Consider the following 19,020-nt stretch of genomic DNA (forward strand, 5'->3'; position numbering starts at 1 on the left):
ACTGTATACTGGCTGGTCTGGAATCAGCTAACACTTTATACTGGCTGGTCTGGAATCAGCTAACACTTTATACTGGCTGGTCTGGAATCAGCTAACACTTTATACTGGCTGGTCTGGAATCAGCTAACACTGTATACTGCTGGTCACACTGAGCAATTACTACTGGTCTGGAATCAGCTAACACTTTATACTGGCTGGTCTGGAATCAGCTAACACTTTATACTGGCTGGTCTGGAATCAGCTAACACTTTATACTGGCTGGTCAACACTTTATACTGGCTGGTCTGGAATCAGCTAACACTGAATACTGGCTGGTCTGGAATCAGCTAACACTTTATACTGGCTGGTCTGGAATCAGCTAACACTTTATACTGGCTGGTCTGGAATCAGCTAACACTTTATACTGGCTGGTCTGGAATCAGCTAACACTTTATACTGGCTGGTCTGGAATCAGCTAACACTGTATACTGGCTGGTCTGGAATCAGCTAACACTGTATACTGGCTGGTCTGGAATCAGCTAACACTGTATACTGGCTGGTCTGGAATCAGCTAACACTGTATACTGCTGGTCACACTGAGCAATTACTACAGGTCTGGAATCAGCTAACACTTTATACTGGCTGGTCACACTGAGCAATTACTACAGGTCTGGAATCAGCTAACACTGTATACTGGCTGGTCACACTGAGCAATTACTACAGGTCTGGAATCAGCTAACACTGTATTCATTAGGCTGACTGCTGGATACACACACACATGGATGACTGTGCTATGGAACGGTGATGAAGGACTTTAGAGCAGGCAGAGCAGGCCACAGTCAGAAACAGTAGGCTGGTCTTAAGCAGAGCAGAGCAGGCCACAGTCAGAAACAGTAACACCTTTTACTGAGCTGAGCAGAGCAGGCCACAGTCAGAAACAGTAACACCTTTATACTGGCTGAGCAGGCCAAGTCAGCTAACACTGTATACTCCTGGTCACACAGAGCAATTACTACAGTCTGGAACAGCTAACACTTTATACTGGCTGGTCACACTGAGCAATTACTACAGGTTTGGAATCAGCTAACACTTTATACTGGCTGGTCACACTGAGCAATTACTACAGGTCTGGAATCAGCTAACACTGTATACTGGCTGGTCACACTGAGCAATTACTACAGGTCTGGAATCAGCTAACACTGTATACTGAGCTGGTCAGCAGAGCAGAGCAGTTACACAGTCAGGAATCAGCTAACACTGTATTCATTAGGAATGACTGCTGGATACACACACACATGGATGACTGTGCTATGGAACGGTGATGAAGGAGGAGAGCAGAGCAGAGCAGGCCACAGTCAGAAACAGTAGGCTCCTTTTAGAGCAGAGCAGAGCAGGCCACAGTCAGAAACAGTAGACTCATTTTTGAGCAGAGCAGAGCAGGCCACAGTCAGAAACAGTAGACTCCTTTTAGAGTAGAGCAGAGCAGGCCACAGTCAGAAACAGTAGGCTACTCAGAAAAGGTAGGAACCTTTTAGAGTAGAGCAGAGCAGGCCACAGTCAGAAACAGTAGGCTCCTTTTAGAGCAGAGTAGAGCAGGCCACAGTCAGAAACAGTAGGCTCCTTTTAGAGCAGAGCAGGCCACAGTCAGAAACAGTAGGCTCCTTTTAGAGCAGAGCAGAGCAGAGCAGGCCAGAGTCAGAAACAGTAGACTCCTTTTTGAGCAGAGCAGAGCAGGCCACAGTCAGAAACAGTAGACTCCTTTTAGAGCAGAGCAGAGCAGGCCACAGTCAGAAACAGTAGGCTCCTTTTAGAGCAGAGCAGAGCAGGCCACAGTCAGAAAAGGTAGGAACCTTTTAGAGAAGAGCAGAGCAGGCCACAGTCAGAAAAGGTAGACTCCTTTCAGAGCAGATCAGGCCACAGTCAGAAACAGTAGGCTCCTTTTAGAGCAGAGCAGGCCACAGTCAGAAACAGTAGGCTCCTTTTAGAGCAGAGCAGAGCAGGCCACAGTCAGAAACAGTAGGCTCCTTTTAGAGTAGAGCAGAGCAGGCCACAGCCAGAAACAGTAGGCTCCTTTTAGAGTAGAGCAGAGCAGGCCACAGTCAGAAACAGTAGACTCCTTTTAGAGCAGAGCAGAGCAGGCCACAGTCAGAAACAGTAGGCTCCTTTTAGAGCAGAGCAGAGCAGGCCACAGTCAGAAACAGTAGGCTCCTTTTAGAGCAGAGCAGAGCAGGCCACAGTCAGAAAAGGTAGGAACATTTTAGAGCAGAGCAGAGCAGGCCACAGTCAGAAACAGTAGGCTCCTTTTAGAGTAGAGCAGAGCAGGCCACAGTCAGAAACAGTAGACTCCTTTTAGAGCAGAGCAGAGCAGGCCACAGTCAGAAACAGTAGGCTCCTTTTAGAGCAGAGCAGAGCAGGCCACAGACAGAAACAGTAGGCTCCATTCTAAGTCATGGCTTCTGTCCTGTGTAGGCATTGTCCAGGATTGCAGTGATGTGGACTATTCTGTAGTAGTGAATGTTGGAAGAGCAATGACTGATGTTAATTCATCACTAATGTGCTATTTGTGTTGAATTAACTCTCCTTTCCATTTATTTCATGCCAATACAGAAATTCATGATGAAGGTAAGTTCATTAACGTCTGCTGCTCCCCCTTCTGTCACTGTGTGTCTGAGGTTCTGGTCCCTTCTGCCACTGTGTGTCTGATCTCCTAGCTCCTTCTGTCACTGTGTCTGAGCTCCTAGCTCCTTCTGTCACTGTGTGTCTGATCTCCTAGCTCCTTCTGTCACTGTGTCTGAGCTCCTAGCTCCTTCTGTCACTGTGTGTCTGATCTCCTAGCTCCTTCTGTCACTGTGTCTGATCTCCTAGCTCCTTCTGTCACTGTGTCTGATCTCCTAGCTCCTTCTGCCACTGTGTGTCTGATCTCCTAGCTCCTTCTGTCACTGTGTCTGATCTCCTAGCTCCTTCTGTCACTGTGTCTGATCTCCTAGCTCCTTCTGCCACTGTGTGTCTGATCTCCTAGCTCCTTCTGCCACTGTGTCTGATCTCCTGGTTCCTTCTGTCACTGTGTGCCTGAGCTCCTAGCTCCTTCTGCCACTGTGTGCCTGAGCTCCTAGCTCCTTCTGCCACTTTGTGCCTGAGCTCCTAGCTCCTCATCTCTACAAAAACCCTATTATCCCAACAGTATCTTCCTAATCACACACAGCTGTACCTGACACCACACACACACTTTCCCACCCTCCCCCAGTCTCATGGACAGTCAGCTGTGTGGTAGGATGGATGGAGTTTGACATGTGGAATGGATGGAAACAGAGAAGCAGCCTGTCTCTGTCAGACTAACCAGGCTAGGGGAAACACCTGTGTGTGTGTGTGTGTGTGTGTGTGTGTGTGTGTGTGTGTGTGTGTGTGTGTGTGTGTGTGTGTGTGTGTGTGTGTGTGTGTGTGTGTGTGTGTGTGTGTGTGTGTGCGTGCGTGCGTGCGTGTGTGTGTGTGTGTGTGTGTGCGTGCGTGCGTGGGCGGTGTTAGTAGGCGTGCGTGCATGTTTGTGTCAGACTGACTAGGAGGGAGGGGCTGTTGTTAGATGAAGACATGCTAGCCAGGGTACTGTAGGAGGGAGGGGCTGTTAGATGAAGACATGCTAGCCAGGGTACTGTAGGAGGGAGGGGCTGTTAGATGAAGACATGCTAGTCTAGCCAGGGTACTGTAGGAGGGAGGGGCTGTTAGATGAAGACATGCTAGCCTAGCCAGGGTACTGTAGGAGGGAGGGGCTGTTAGATGAAGACATGCTAGCCTAGCCAGGGTACTGTAGGAGGGAGGGGCTGTTAGATGAAGACATGCTAGCCTAGTCAGGGTACTGTAGGAGGGAGGGGCTGTTAGATGAAGACATGCTAGCCTAGCCAGGGTACTGTAGGAGGGAGGGGCTGTTAGATGAAGACATGCTAGCCTAGCCAGGGTACTGTAGGAGGGAGGGGCTGTTAGATGAAGACATGCTAGCCTAGCCAGGGTACTGTAGGAGGGAGGGGCTGTTAGATGAAGACATGCTAGCCTAGTCAGGGTACTGTAGGAGGGAGGGGCTGTTAGATGAAGACATACTAGCCAGAGTACTGTAGGAGGGAGGGGCTGTTAGATGAAGACATGCTAGCCTAGCCAGAGTACTGTAGGAGGGAGGGGCTGTTAGATGAAGACATGCTAGCCTAGCCAGGGTACTATAGGAGGGAGGGGCTGTTAGATGTAGACATGCTAGCCTAGCCAGGGTACTATAGGAGGGAGGGGCTATTAGATGTAGACATGCTAGCCTAGCCAGGGTACTGTAGGAGGGAGGGGCTGTTAGATGAATACATGCTAGCCAGGGTACTGTAGGAGGGAGGGGCTGTTAGATGAAGACATGCTAGCCTAGCCAGGGTACTGTAGGAGGGAGGGGCTGTTAGATGAAGACATGCTAGTCTAGCCAGGGTACTGTAGGAGGGAGGAGCTGTTGTTAGATGTAGACATGCTATCCTAGCCAGGGTACTGTAGGAGGGAGGGGCTGTTAGATGAAGACATGCTAGCCTAGCCAGGGTACTGTAGGAGGGAGGGGCTGTTAGATGAAGACATGCTAGCCTAGCCAGGGTACTGTAGGAGGGAGGGGCTGTTAGATGAAGACATGCTAGCCTAGCCAGGGTACTGTAGGAGGGAGGGGCTGTTAGATAAAGACATGCTAGCCTAGCCAGGGTACTGTAGTAGGGAGGGGCTGTTAGATGAAGACATGCTAGCCTAGCCAGGGTACTGTAGGAGGGAGGGGCTGTTAGATGAAGACATGCTAGCCAGGGTACTGTAGGAGGGAGGGGCTGTTAGATGAAGACATGCTAGCCAGGGTACTGTAGGAGGGAGGGGCTGTTAGATGAAGACATGCTAGCCTAGCCAGGGTACTGGGTACTGTATAGGGCTATTTGACCACTTTTTTGGTTACTACATGATTCCATATGTGTTATTTCGTAGTTTTGATGTCTTCACTATTATTCTACAATGTAGAAAATAGTAAAAAATAAAGAAAAACCCTTGAATGAGTAGGTGTTCTAAAACCCTGGAATGAGTAGGTGTTCTAGAACCCTGGAATGAGTAGGTGTTCTAGAACCCTGGAATGAGTAGGTGTTCTAAAACCCTGGAATGAGTAGGTGTTCTAAAACCCTGGAATGAGTAGGTGTTCTAGAACCCTGGAATGAGTAGGTGTTCTAGAACCCTGGAATTACTAGGTGTTCTAAAACCCTGGAATGAGTAGGTGTTCTAGAACCCTGGAATGAGTAGGTGTTCTAAAACCCTGGAATTACTAGGTGTTCTAAAACCCTGGAATGAGTAGGTGTTCTAGAACCCTGGAATGAGTAGGTGTGTCCAAACTGTTGACTGGGACTGTATATATACAGTGCCTTCGGAGAGTATTCAGACCCCTTGACTTGTTTCTACATTTTGTTATGTTACAGCCTTGTTCTAAAATTGATTCAATTGTTTTTTCCCCTCAACAATCTACACACAATACCCCATACTGACAAAGCAAAAACAGGTTTATAGAAATGTTAGCTAATTAATTAAAAATAAAAACAGAATTTTCACATTTACATAAGTATTCAGACCCTCACTCAGTACTTTGTTGAAGCACCTTTGGCAGCGATTACAGCCTTGAGTCTTCTTGGATATGATGCTGCAAGCTTGGCACACCTGTATTTGGGGAGTTTCTCCCATTCTTCTCTGCAGATCCTCTCAAGCTCTGTCAGGTTAGATGGGGAGTTTTGGTGCACAGCTATTTTCAGGTCTCTCCAGAGATGTTCGATCGGGTTTGTCCAGTCTCTGGCTGGGCCACTCAAGGACATTCAGAGACTCGTCACGAAGCCACTCCTGCGTTGTCTTGGCTGTGTGCTTAGTGTTGTTATCCTTTTGGATGGCCCCAGTCTCAAATCAAATCAAATCAAATGTTATTTGTCACATACACATGGTTGCAGATCTTAATGTGAGTGTAGCGAAATGTCTGAGGTCCTGAGTGCTCTGGAGCAGGTTTTCATCAAGGATTTCGCTGTACTTTGCTCCGTTCATCTTTTCCTTGATCCTGACTATTCTCCCAGTCCCTGACACTGAAAAACATCCCCACAGCATGATGCTGCCACCATGCTTCCCCGTAGAGATGGTTTCCTCCAGACGTGAAGCTTGGCATTCAGGCCAAAGATTTCAATCTTGGTTTCATCAGAACAGATAATCTTGTTTCCCATGGTCTGAGAGTCCTTTGGTGCCTTTTGTCAAACTCCAAGCTGGCTGTCATGTTCCTTTCACTGAGGAGTGGCTTCTGTCTGGCCTCTCTACCATAAAGGCCTGATTGGTGGAGTGCTACAGAGATGATTGTCCTTCTGGAAGAAGCTCCCATCTCCACAGAGGAACTCTAGAGCTCTGTCAGAGTGACCATCAGGTTCTTGTTCACCTCCCTGTCAAAGGCCCTTCTCCCACAGTCTGTCAACTGTGGGACCTTATATAGACTGTTGTGTGCCTTTCGAAATCATGTCTAATCAATTGAATTTACCACAGTCGGACACCAATCAAGCTGTAAAACATCTAGAGGATGATCGATGGAAACAGGATGAATCTGAGCTCAATTTGGAGTCTCATAGAAAAGGGTCTGAATACTTATGTAAATAAGGTCTCTGTTTTTTTTATACGTTTGCAAACGTTTCTAAAAACCTGTTTTCACTTTGTCATTATGGGGTATTGTGATGTCATTATGGGGTATTGTGATGTCATTATGGGGTATTGTGATGTCATTATGGGGTATTGTGTGTAAATTGCTAAGGTGAAAACAAATATTTAATCCATTTGAGAATAAGGCTGTTACGTAACAAAATGTGGAAGAAGTCAAGGAGTCTGAATACTTTCCAAAGGCCCTGTAGGTAGGAGGAAAGCGACAAGGCAACAGGATAGATAATAAACAGTAGCAGCAGCGTATGTAATGAGTCAAAAATAGTTATTTTTGCTATTGTGTTAACTTTTTAATTACTTTTTTGAGTAATCAAATCAAATCAAATCAAATCGAATCAAATTTTATTTGTCACATACACATGGTTAGCAGATGTTAATGCGAGTGTAGCGAAATGCTTGTGCTTCTAGTTCCGACAATGCAGTAATAACAAGTAATCTAACTAACAATTCCAAAACTACTGTCTTGTACACAGTGTAAGGGGATAAAGAATATGTACATAAGGATATATGAATGAGTGATGGTACAGAGCAGCATAGGCAAGATACAGTAGATGGTATCGGGTACAGTATGTACAAATGAGATGAGTATGTAAACAAAGTGGCATAGTATAGTATAAAGTGGCTAGTGATACATGTATTACATAAGGATACCGTCGATGATATAGAGTACAGTATATACGTATGCGTATGAGATGAATAATGTAGGGTAAGTAACATTTATATAAGGTAGCATTGTTTAAAGTGGCTAGTGATATATTTACATCATTTCCCATCAATTCCCATTATTAAAGTGGCTGGAGTTGAGTCAGTGTCAGTGTGTTGGCAGCAGCCACTCAGTGTTAGTGGTGGCTGTTTAACAGTCTGATGGCCTTGAGATAGAAGCTGTTTTTCAGTCTCTCGGTCCCAGCTTTGATGCACCTGTACTGACCTCGCCTTCTGGATGATAGCGGGGTGAACAGGCAGTGGCTCGGGTGGTTGATGTCCTTGATGATCTTTATGGCCTTCCTGTGACATCGGGTGGTGTAGGTGTCCTGGAGGGCAGGTAGTTTGCCCCCGGTGATGCGTTGTGCAGACCTCACTACCCTCTGGAGAGCCTTACGGTTGAGGGCGGTGCAGTTGCCATACCAGGCGGTGATACAGCCCGCCAGGATGCTCTCGATTGTGCATCTGTAGAAGTTTGTGAGTGCTTTTGGTGACAAGCCGAATTTCTTCAGCCTCCTGAGGTTGAAGAGGCGCTGCTGCGCCTTCTTCACGATGCTGTCTGTGTGAGTGGACCAATTCAGTTTGTCTGTGATGTGTATGCCGAGGAACTTAAAACTTGCTACCCTCTCCACTACTGTTCCATCGATGTGGATAGGGGGGTGTTCCCTCTGCTGTTTCCTGAAGTCCACAATCATCTCCTTAGTTTTGTTGACGTTGAGTGTGAGGTTGTTTTCCTGACACCACACTCCGAGGGCCCTCACCTCCTCCCTGTAGGCCGTCTCATCGTTGTTGGTAATCAAGCCTACCACTGTTGTGTCGTCCGCAAACTTGATGATTGAGTTGGAGGCGTGCGTGGCCACGCAGTCGTGGGTGAACAGGGAGTACAGGAGAGGGCTCAGAACGCAACCTTGTGGGGCCCCAGTGTTGAGGATCAGCGGGGAGGAGATGTTGTTGCCTACCCTCACCACCTGGGGGCGGCCCGTCAGGAAGTCCAGTACCCAGTTGCACAGGGCGGGGTCGAGACCCAGGGTCTCGAGCTTGATGACGAGCTTGGAGGGTACTATGGTGTTGAATGCCGAGCTGTAGTCGATGAACAGCATTCTCACATAGGTATTCCTCTTGTCCAGATGGGTTAGGGCAGTGTGCAGTGTGGTTGAGATTGCATCGTCTGTGGACCTATTTGGGCGGTAAGCAAATTGGAGTGGGTCTAGGGTGTCAGGTAGGGTGGAGGTGATATGGTCCTTGACTAGTCTCTCAAAGCACTTCATGATGACGGATGTGAGTGCTACGGGGCGGTAGTCATTTAGCTCAGTTACCTTAGCTTTCTTGGGAACAGGAACAATGGTGGCCCTCTTGAAGCATGTGGGAACAGCAGACTGGTATAGGGATTGATTGAATATGTCCGTAAACACACCGGCCAGCTGGTCTGCGCATGCTCTGAGGGCGCGGCTGGGGATGCCATCTGGGCCTGCAGCCTTGCGAGGGTTAACACGTTTAAATGTCTTACTCACCTCGGCTGCAGTGAAGGAGAGACCGCATGTTTTCGTTGCAGGCCGTGTCAGTGGCACTGTATTGTCCTCAAAGCGAGCAAAAAAGTTATTTAGTCTGCCTGGGAGCAAGACATCCTGGTCCGTGACTGGGCTGGGTTTCTTCCTGTAGTCCGTGATTGACTGTAGACCCTGCCACATGCCTCTTGTGTCTGAGCCGTTGAATTGAGATTCTACTTTGTCTCTGTACTGGCGCTTAGCTTGTTTGATAGCCTTGCGGAGGGAATAGCTGCACTGTTTGTATTCGGTCATGTTACCAGACACCTTGCCCTGATTAAAAGCAGTGGTTCGCGCTTTCAGTTTCACACGAATGCTGCCATCAATCCACGGTTTCTGGTTAGGGAATGTTTTAATCGTTGCTATGGGAACGACATCTTCAACGCACGTTCTAATGAACTCGCACACCGAATCAGCATATTCGTCAATGTTGTTATCTGACGCAATACGAAACATCTCCCAGTCCACGTGATGGAAGCAGTCTTGGAGTGTGGAGTCAGCTTGGTCGGACCAGCGTTGGACAGACCTCAGCGTGGGAGCCTCTTGTTTTAGTTTCTGTCTGTAGGCAGGGATCAACAAAATGGAGTCGTGGTCAGCTTTTCCGAAAGGGGGGCGGGGCAGGGCCTTATATGCGTCGCGGAAGTTAGAGTAACAATGGTCCAAGGTCTTTCCTCCCCTGGTTGCGCAATCGATATGCTGATAAAATTTGGGGAGTCTTGTTTTCAGATTAGCCTTGTTAAAATCCCCAGCTACAATGAATGCAGCCTCCGGATAAATTGTTTCCAGTTTGCAGAGAGTTAAATAAAGTTCGTTCAGAGCCATCGATGTGTCTGCTTGGGGGGGGATATATACGGCTGTGATTATAATCGAAGAGAATTCTCTTGGTAGATAATGCGGTCTACATTTGATTGTGAGGAATTCTAAATCAGGTGAACAGAAGGATTTGAGTTCCTGTATGTTTCTTTCATCGCACCATGTCACGTTAGTCATAAGGCATACGCCCCCGCCCCTCTTTTTACCAGAAAGATGTTTTTTCCTGTCTGCGCGATGCGTGGAGAAACCTGTTGGCTGCACCGCTTCGGATTGCGTCTCTCCAGTAAGCCACGTTTCCGTGAAGCAAAGAACGTTACAGTCTCTGATGTCCCTCTGGAATGCTACCCTTGCTCGGATTTCATCAACCTTGTTGTCAAGAGACTGGACATTGGCAAGAAGAATGCTAGGGAGTGGTGCGCGCTGTGCCCGTCTCCGGAGTCTGACCAGAAGACCGCCTCGTTTCCCTCTCTTTCGGAGTCGTTTTTTTGGGTCGCTGCATAGGATCCACTCCGTTGTCCTGTAGTAGCTGTTTCAGCGTCCTGAGGGGGAAGAGGCGTTGTCGTGCCCTCGTCACGACTGTGTTGGTGTGTTTGGACCATGGTTGGTCCTTAGCCATGTGGACAGAGGAACTTGAAGCTCCACTGCAGTCGATGTGAATGAGGGCGTGTTCTTTGGAGACCGCGATCAGCTCCTTTGTCTGGCTGACATTAAGGGAGTGGTTGTCCTGGCAACACACTGCTGCAGAGATGGTTGTCCTTCAGGAAGAATCTCCCATATCCGTAGAGGAACTCTGGGGCTCCTTCAGAGTGACCATCGGGTTCTTGGTCACTTCCCTGACCATGGCACCACACTGCCAGGTCTCTTACCTCCTCCCTATAGACTGTCTCATCGTCGGTGGTGATCAGGTCACCACCATCGTGTCATCGGCAAACTTGATGATGTTGTTGGAGTCGTGCGCGGCCACGCAGTCGTGGGTGAACAGGAAGTACAGGAGGGGACTGAGCACGCACCCCTGAGGGACCCCTGTGTTGAGAGTCAGCATAGCGGACGTGTTGTTGCCTACCCTCACCACCTGGTGGCGGCCCGTCAGGAAGTCCAGGATCCAGTTGAAGAGGGAGGTGTTTCATTCCCATGATCCTCAGCTTAGTGATGAGCTTGGAGGGCACTATATTGTGTTAAACGCTGAGATGTAGTATATGAACGCTGAGCTGTAGTGTGGAGAGCAATAGAAATTGCGTCATCTGTGGATCTGTTTTGGCAGTATGTGAATTGGAGTGGGGTCCAGGTTGTCTGGGATGATGGTGTTGATGTGAGCCACGACCAGCCTTTCAAAATATTTGGCTACAGATGTGAGTGCAATAGTCATTTAGACAGGTTACCTGCATTCTTGGGCACGGGGACTATGGTGGTCTGCCTGAAACATGTCGGTATTACAGACTGGGTCAGGGAGAGGTTGAAAATGTCAGTGAAGACACGTGCCAGCTGGTGCTCTGAGTACGAGTCCTGGTAATCTGTCTGGTCCTGCAGCCTTGTGAATGTTAACCAGTTTAAAGGTCTCGCTCACATTGGCTACGGAGAGTGTGATCACGCAGTCGTCCAGAACAGCTGGTGCTCTCACGCATGTTTCAGTATTGCTTGCCTCGAAGCGAGCATAGAAGGCATTTAGCTCGTCTGGTGGGCTCGTCTCACTGGGCAACTCTCGGCTGGGTTTCCCTTTGTAACTCATGATAGTTTGCAAGCCCTGACAAGTGTCAGAGCCGGTGTAGTATGATTAGATCTTAGTCCTGTATTGTAACAGTATTGTACGTGTAAACTAGTTCCTGAATGTGTCTCTTGTCTCTCTGTCTCTGTCCTGTAGACGGCCCAGGGAGGGGGTCACCGCACCTTACTGTACGGACACGCTGTTCTGCTACGACACTCCTACAGCGGCATGGTGAGTCCCTTTGCAGTGTGTCCGGAGACCCAAATACAGGAAATAACATGTACTTGAATCAGTGTCACAATCTTCCATTCCCGGTTTGTGCTCTGTGATGTCAGTCAGTTGTGGTTGTCATCATCTGTGTTGTGGTTGTCATCATCTTTGTTGTGGTTGTCATCATCTTTGTTGTGGTTGTCATCTGTGTTGTTGTTGTCATCATCTTTGTTGTAGTTGTCATCATCTTTGTTGTGGTTGTCATCTGTGTTGTGGTTGTCATCATCTTTGTTGTTGTTGTCTTCATCTTTGTTGTATTCTTGTCTGTATTTTCTAGTGACACACGAGTTGCTGAGCCAGTCAGACAAGGCAATAGGAGACTGGTTTCTACCATGTTGTGTCTGGTTGTGTTGAGGAATAATTGGCTTCTTTTGTTTCTCTGTCTAGTACCTCTGTTGCCTCGGTACCTCCCGATCCTCAACCGACAAACTGGCGTTTGATGTTGGACTGCAGGAAGACACAACAGGTAGGTATCTTTCTCTTCTTCTTTCCCAACAGCCATAGTATAGCTAGTACAGTCAGATGAGACAACATTACCAAGCCACGTTGTAGTGTTATGTTGCCATGCAAGCTTCAGAGAGAGAGAGATGTTTCTGATGCTGGGTTTTATGAGTTCCCATAGTAAGACTGTTGTGATGCTGTGTGGGTGTGGACGTTTACTATGTTGTGTGTCGGTGTGTGTACCATGCTGACTGTGGTTACTAGACCCCAGACCCTGCTGGAGGTTACTAGACCCCAGGCCCTGCTGGAGGTTACTAGACCCCAGACCCTGCTGGAGGTTACTAGACCCCAGACCCTGCTGGAGGTTACTAGACCCCAGACCCTGCTGGAGGTTACTAGACCCCAGGCCCTGCTGGAGGTTACTAGACCCCAGGCCCTGCTGGAGGTTACTAGACCCCAGGCCCTGCTGGAGGTTACTAGACCCCAGGCCCTGCTGGAGGTTACTAGACCCCAGACCCTGCTGGAGGTTACTAGACCCCAGACCCTGCTGGAGGTTACTAGACCCCAGACCCATTCTGGAGGTTTCTAGACCCCAGACCCTGCTGGAGGTTACTAGACCCCAGGCCCTGCTGGAGGTTACTAGACCCCAGACCCTGCTGGAGGTTACTAGACCCCAGGCCCTGCTGGAGGTTACTAGACCCCAGGCCCTGCTGGAGGTTACTAGACCCCAGACCCATTCTGGAGGTTACTAGACCCCAGACCCTGCTGGAGGTTACTAGACCCCAGGCCCTGCTGGAGGTTACTAGACCCCAGACCCTGCTTGAGGTTACTAGACCCCAGGCCCTCAGTGTTGCTGCTGGAGGTTACTGGACTCCAGACCCTCAGTGGTGCTGCTGGAGGTTACTAGACTCCAGACCCTGCTAGAGGTTACTAGACTCCAGACCCTGCTAGAGGTTACTAGACTCCAGGCCCCGCTGGAGGTTACTAGACTCCAGACCCTGCTGGAGGTTACTAGAACCCAGACCCTGCTGGAGGTTACTAGAACCCAGACCCTGCTGGAGGTTACTAGAACCCAGACCCTGCTGGAGGTTACTAGACCCCAGACCCTGCTGGAGGTTACTAGAACCCAGACCCTGCTGGAGGTTACTAGAACCCAGACCCTGCTGGAGGTTACTAGACTCCAGGGCCCGCTGGAGGTTCCTAGACTCCAGGCTCCGCTGGAGGTTACTAGACTCCAGACCCTGCTGGAGGTTACTAGAACCCAGACCCTGCTGGAGGTTACTAGACCCCAGACCCTGCTGGAGGTTACTAGACTCCAGACCCTGCTGGAGGTTACTAGACTCTAGACCCTCAGTGGTGCTGCTGGAGGTTACTAGACCCCAGACATTGCTGGAGGTTACTAGACTCCAGACCCTGCTGGAGGTTACTAGACTCCAGACCCTGCTGGAGGTTACTAGACTCTAGACCCTCAGTGGTGCTGCTGGAGGTTACTAGACTCCAGACCCTGCTGGAGGTTACTAGACTCCAGACCCTCAGTGTTGCTGCTGAAGGTTACTAGACTCCAGGCCCTCAGTGGTGCTGCCCGTGGTTACTAGGTTCCTGTCTGTCCTGCAACAACCTGGCTGCTACATGAACGATCTCATAAACTCAATCTACACACAATACCCCGTAATTACGGAGCAAAAACAGGTTTTAAAAATGTGTGTAAGTTTATAATAAAACCCCCTGAAATATCACATTTAAATAAGTATTCAGACCCTTTACTGAGTACTTTGTTGAATCACCTTTGGCAGTGATTACAGCCTAGAGTCTTCTTGGGTAGGACGCTACAAGCTTGGCACACCTGTATTTGGGGAGTTTCTCCCATTCTTCTCTGCAGATCCTCTCAACCTCTGTCAGCTTGGATGCAGAGCGTCGCTGCACAGCTATTTCCAGGTCTATCAAGAAGTGTTTGATCTGGTTCAAGTCCAGGCTCTTGGCCGGGCCACTCAAGGACATTCAAAGACTTGTCCCAAAACCACTCCTGTGTTGTCCTGTTGGAAGGGGAACCTACCCCCCAGTCTGAGGTCCTGAGTGCTCTGGAGCAGGTTTTCATCAAGGACCTCTCTGTACTTTGCTCCGTTCATCTTTCCCTCAATCCTGACTAGTCTCCCTGCCACGGAAAAACAGTCCCACAGCATGATGCTTCTACCACCGTGCCAAGTTTCCTGCAGACGTGACGCTTGGCATTCAGTCCAAAGAGTTCAATCTTGGTTTCATCAGACCAGAGACACTTGTTTCTCATGGTCTGAGAGTCTTTTAGATGCTTTTTGGCAAACTCCAAGCAGGCTGTCATGTTCCTTTTACTGAGGAGTGGCTTCCGTCTGGCCACTCTACCATAAAGGTCTGATTGGTGGAGTGCTGCAGAAATGGTTGTCCTTCTGGAAGTTTCTCCCATCTCCACAGAGGATCTCTGGAGCTCTGTCAGAGTGACCATTGGGTTCTTGGTCACCTCTCTGGTTAAGGCCCTTCTCCCCCGATTGCTCAGTTTAGCCGGGCGGACAGATCTAGGAAGAGTCTTGGCGGTTCCTAACTTCTTCCATTTAAGAATGTGTTTTTGGGGACTTTCAAATGCTGCAGACATTTTTTGGTACCCTTCCCCAGATCTGTGCCTCGACACAATCATATCTCGGAGCTCTACGGACAATTCCTTCGACCTCATGGCTTGGTTTTTGCTCTGACATTCACTGTCAACTGTGGGACGTTTTATAGACAGGTGTGTGCCTTTCCAAATCATATCCAATCAATTGAATTTATCACAGGTGGACTCCAATCAAGTTGTAGACACAGGATGCATTTGAGCTCAATTTTAAGTCTCATAGCAAAGGGTCTGAATACTTATGTAAATAAGGTATTTATGTGAAAAAAAAATTATACATACCATTTCTAAAAAACTGTTTTTGCTTTGTAATTATGATGTATTGTGTGTAGATTGAGGATTTTTTAAAAATCATTTTGAGAATAAGGCTGTAACGTAACAAAATGTGGAGAAAGTCAAGGGGTCTGAATACTTTCCGAATGCACTGTATATAGATAGGGAGAGAGAGGCTCAGAGAGAGAGAGAGATAGAGAAAATGAGAGAGAGAGAGAGGCTCAGAGAAAGAGAGACTCGGAGACAGTGAGACAGAGGCTCAGAGACAGTGAGACAGAGGCTCAGAGACAGTGAGACAGATGCTCAGAGACAGAGAGCCAGAGGCTCAGAGACAGAGAGACAGAGGCTCAGAGAGAGAGAGACAGAGGCTCAGAGAGAGATAGTCTCAGCCATATCCCCCTGTCTCGTCTCTGACAGGAGAAGCATGTCCACCCTGCCTCCAAGCAGAGGTCAGAGGTCAGATAAAGTTACTGTGATGCCACCATAGTCTCAGCCATATCCTCCTGTCTCGTCTCTGACAGGAGAAGCATGTCCACCCTGCCTCCAAGCAGAGGTCAGAGGTCAGAGAAGGTTACTGTGATGCCACCATAGTCTCAGCCATATCCTCCTGTCTCGTCTCTGTCAGGAGAAGCATGTCCACCCTGCCTCCAAGCAGAGGTCAGAGGTCAGAGAAGGTTACTGTGATGCCACCATAGTCTCAGCCATATCCTCCTGTCTCGTCTCTGACAGGAGAAGCTTGTTGGTGGACCATCCACCCTGCCTCCAAGCAGAGGTCAGAGGGAGAGAAGGTCCGAGTCGGAGATGACCTCATCCTAGTTAGCGTGTCATCAGAACGGTACCTGGTGAGTCTCTGATACCCTTTTCACACTGTCACACTGACAACAACCAAACCGTGTTGCCTTGGAGATTTCATTTTTGCTTAGTCCTTTTAGCAACTATGACAGATCATGCTAGCTCAGTTCACCTTGGTTTGTCTCAGTTCAATCTGGCGAGTGTGAGAAGGCAACACGGAGCAGGTGTGATCTGTCTATAGAGTGGACCAGTGTATTACACAGAAATGTTCTTGTCATCTGGACAGGCTATTAGATTCTCCTTGTCAGTCCCGTTTGGAACCAGAACTCAACAAACCCAAAACAGGAGCAAAAATCAACTGTCTGGTACACAGGTCCACTCCACCAGTAAACAGTACATTTAATATAGTACCCAGGATCTACACCACCCTAACCCTCCTATCATACCACTCCACCCTAACCCTCCTATCATAACACTCCACCCTAACCCTCCTAACATACCAATCCACCCAAACCCTCCTAACATACCACTCCACCCTAACCCTCCTATCATACCACTCCACCCTAACCCTCCTGTCATACCACTCCACCCTAACCCTCCTATCATACCACTCCACCCTAACCCTCCTGTCATACCACTCCACCCTAACCCTCCTGTCATACCACTCCACTCCACCCTAACCCTCCTATCATACCACTCCACCCTAACCCTCCTATCATACCACTCCCCCTAACCCTCCTATCATACCACTTCACCCTGAGCCTCCTATCATACCACTCCACCCTAACCCTCCTGTCATACCACTCCACCCTAACCCTCCTATCATACCACTCCACCCTAACCCTCCTATCATACCACTCCACCCTAACCCTCCTATCATACCACTCCACCCTAACCCTCCTGCCATACCTCTCCACCCTAACCCTCCTGTCATACCACTCCACCCTAACCCTCCTATCATACCACTCCACCCTAACCCTCCTGTCATACCACTCCACCCTAACCCTCCTATAATACCACTCCCCCCTAACCCTCCTATCATACCACTTCACCCTAAGCCTCCTATCATACCACTCCACCCTAACCCTCCTGTCATACCACTCCACCCTAACCCTCCTATCATACCACTCCACCCTAACCCTCCTATCATACCACTCCACCCTAACCCTCCTGCCATACCACTCCACCCTAACCCTCCTGCCATACCTCTCCACCCTAACCCTCCTGTCATACCTCTCCACCCTAACCCTCCTGTCATACCACTCCACCCTAACCCTCCTGTCATACCACTCCACCCTAACCCTAACCCTCCTATCATACCACTCCACCCTAACCCTGCTGCCATACCACTCCACCCTAACCCTCCTGTCATACCACTCCACTCTAACCCTCCTGTCATACCACTCCACCCTAACCCTAACCATCCTGCCATACCACTCCACTCTAACCCTCCTGTCATACCACTCCACCCTAACCCTCCTGTCATACCACTCCACACTAACCCTCCTGTTATACCACTCCACCCTAACCCTCCTGTCATACCACTCCACCCTAACCCTCCTGTTATACCACTCCACCCTAACCCTCCTGTCATACCACTCCACCCTAACCCCCCTGTCATACCACTCCACTCCACCCTAACCCTCCTATCATACCACTCCACCCTAACCCTCCTATCATACCACTCCTCCCTAGCCCTCCTATCATACCACTCCCCCTAACCCTCCTATCATACCACTTCACCCTGAGCCTCCTATCATACCACTCCACCCTAATCCTCCTGTCATACCACTCCACCCTAACCCTCCTATCATACCACTCCACCCTAACCCTCCTATCATACCACTCCACCCTAACCCTCCTATCATACCACTCCACCCTAACCCTCCTGTTATACCACTCCACCCTAACCCTCCTATCATACCACTCCACCCTAACCCTCCTGTCATACCACTCCACCCTAACCCTCCTGTCATACCACTCCACCCTAACCCTCCTGTTATACCACTCCACCCTAACCCTCCTATCATACCACTCCACCCTAACCCCCCTGTTATACCACTCCACCCTAACCCTCCTGTTATACCACTCCACCCTAACCCTCCTATCATACCACTCCACCCTAACCCTCCTGTTATACCACTCCACCCTAACCCTCCTGTTATACCACTCCACCCTAACCCTCCTATCATACCACTCCACCCTAACCCTCCTGTTATACCTCTCCACCCTAACCCTCCTGTTATACCACTCCACCCTAACCCTCCTGTTATACCACTCCACCCTAACCCTCCTGTTATACCACTCCACCCTAACCCTCCTGTCATACCACTCCACCCTAACCCTCCTGTTATACCACTCCACCCTAACCCTCCTGTTTTACCACTCCACCCTAACCCTCCTGCCATACCACTCAGCAGTGTTTTTTCCCTCCTTCTCCCTGCAGCACCTGTCGTACGGTAACGACAGCCTGCACGTGGACGCAGCCTTCCAGCAGACCCTCTGGAGCGTGGCTACTGTCTGCTCTGGCAGCGAGGTGGCCCAAGGTGGGTCACAGACACTAACACACACTGTTCCAAGGTAGGTGTCTGTCTCTGCCCCAGATGGAGACTTCTCCAGGATTAATGGAGGGGTGCCCTGGACTGACACCCATAAAGAGCCTAAACAAACATGATGCTACTATAATAGCTAGTGGGGTCATATAAACAGGAGTGGTTCTACTGTAAAAGCTAATGGGGTCATATAAACAGGAGTGGTTCTACTGTAAAAGCTACTGGGGTCATATAAACAGGAGTGGTTCTACTGTAAAAGCTAATGGGGTCATATAAATAGGAGTGGTTCTACTGTAAAAGCTAATAGGGGTCATATAAACAGGAGTGGTTCTACTGTAAAAGCTAATAGGGGTCATATAAACAGGAGTGGTTCTACTGTAAAAGCTAATAGGGGTCATATAAACAGGAGTGGTTCTACTGTAAAAGCTAATGGGGTCATATAAACAGGAGTGGTTCTACTGTAAAAGCTAATAGGGGTCATATAAACAGGAGTGGTTCTACTGTAAAAGCTAATGGAGGTCATATAAACAGGAATGATGCTACTGTAAAAGCTAATGGGGGTCATATAAACAAGAATGATGTTACTGTAAAAGCTAATGGGGG

The 19,020-nt window shown here is 48.9% G+C and overlaps 1 protein-coding gene across 1 annotated transcript in view; it reads left to right on the top strand.

The window, feature by feature from the left end:
- The window catches only part of LOC139381183 (ryanodine receptor 2-like), a 497,608-nt gene that overhangs the window by 179,466 nt on the left and 299,122 nt on the right, over positions 1–19,020 (top strand). The window contains exons 4-7 of the mRNA XM_071124606.1: positions 11,608–11,682; positions 12,109–12,187; positions 15,803–15,915; positions 18,312–18,411. Coding sequence (XP_070980707.1) covers positions 11,608–11,682; positions 12,109–12,187; positions 15,803–15,915; positions 18,312–18,411 — 367 coding nt within the window. The remainder of the gene's footprint in view (positions 1–11,607; positions 11,683–12,108; positions 12,188–15,802; positions 15,916–18,311; positions 18,412–19,020) is intronic.

This window comes from Oncorhynchus clarkii, chromosome 23 (assembly GCF_045791955.1).
Source record: "Oncorhynchus clarkii lewisi isolate Uvic-CL-2024 chromosome 23, UVic_Ocla_1.0, whole genome shotgun sequence".
In the NCBI taxonomy this organism is placed as follows: domain Eukaryota; kingdom Metazoa; phylum Chordata; class Actinopteri; order Salmoniformes; family Salmonidae; genus Oncorhynchus; species Oncorhynchus clarkii.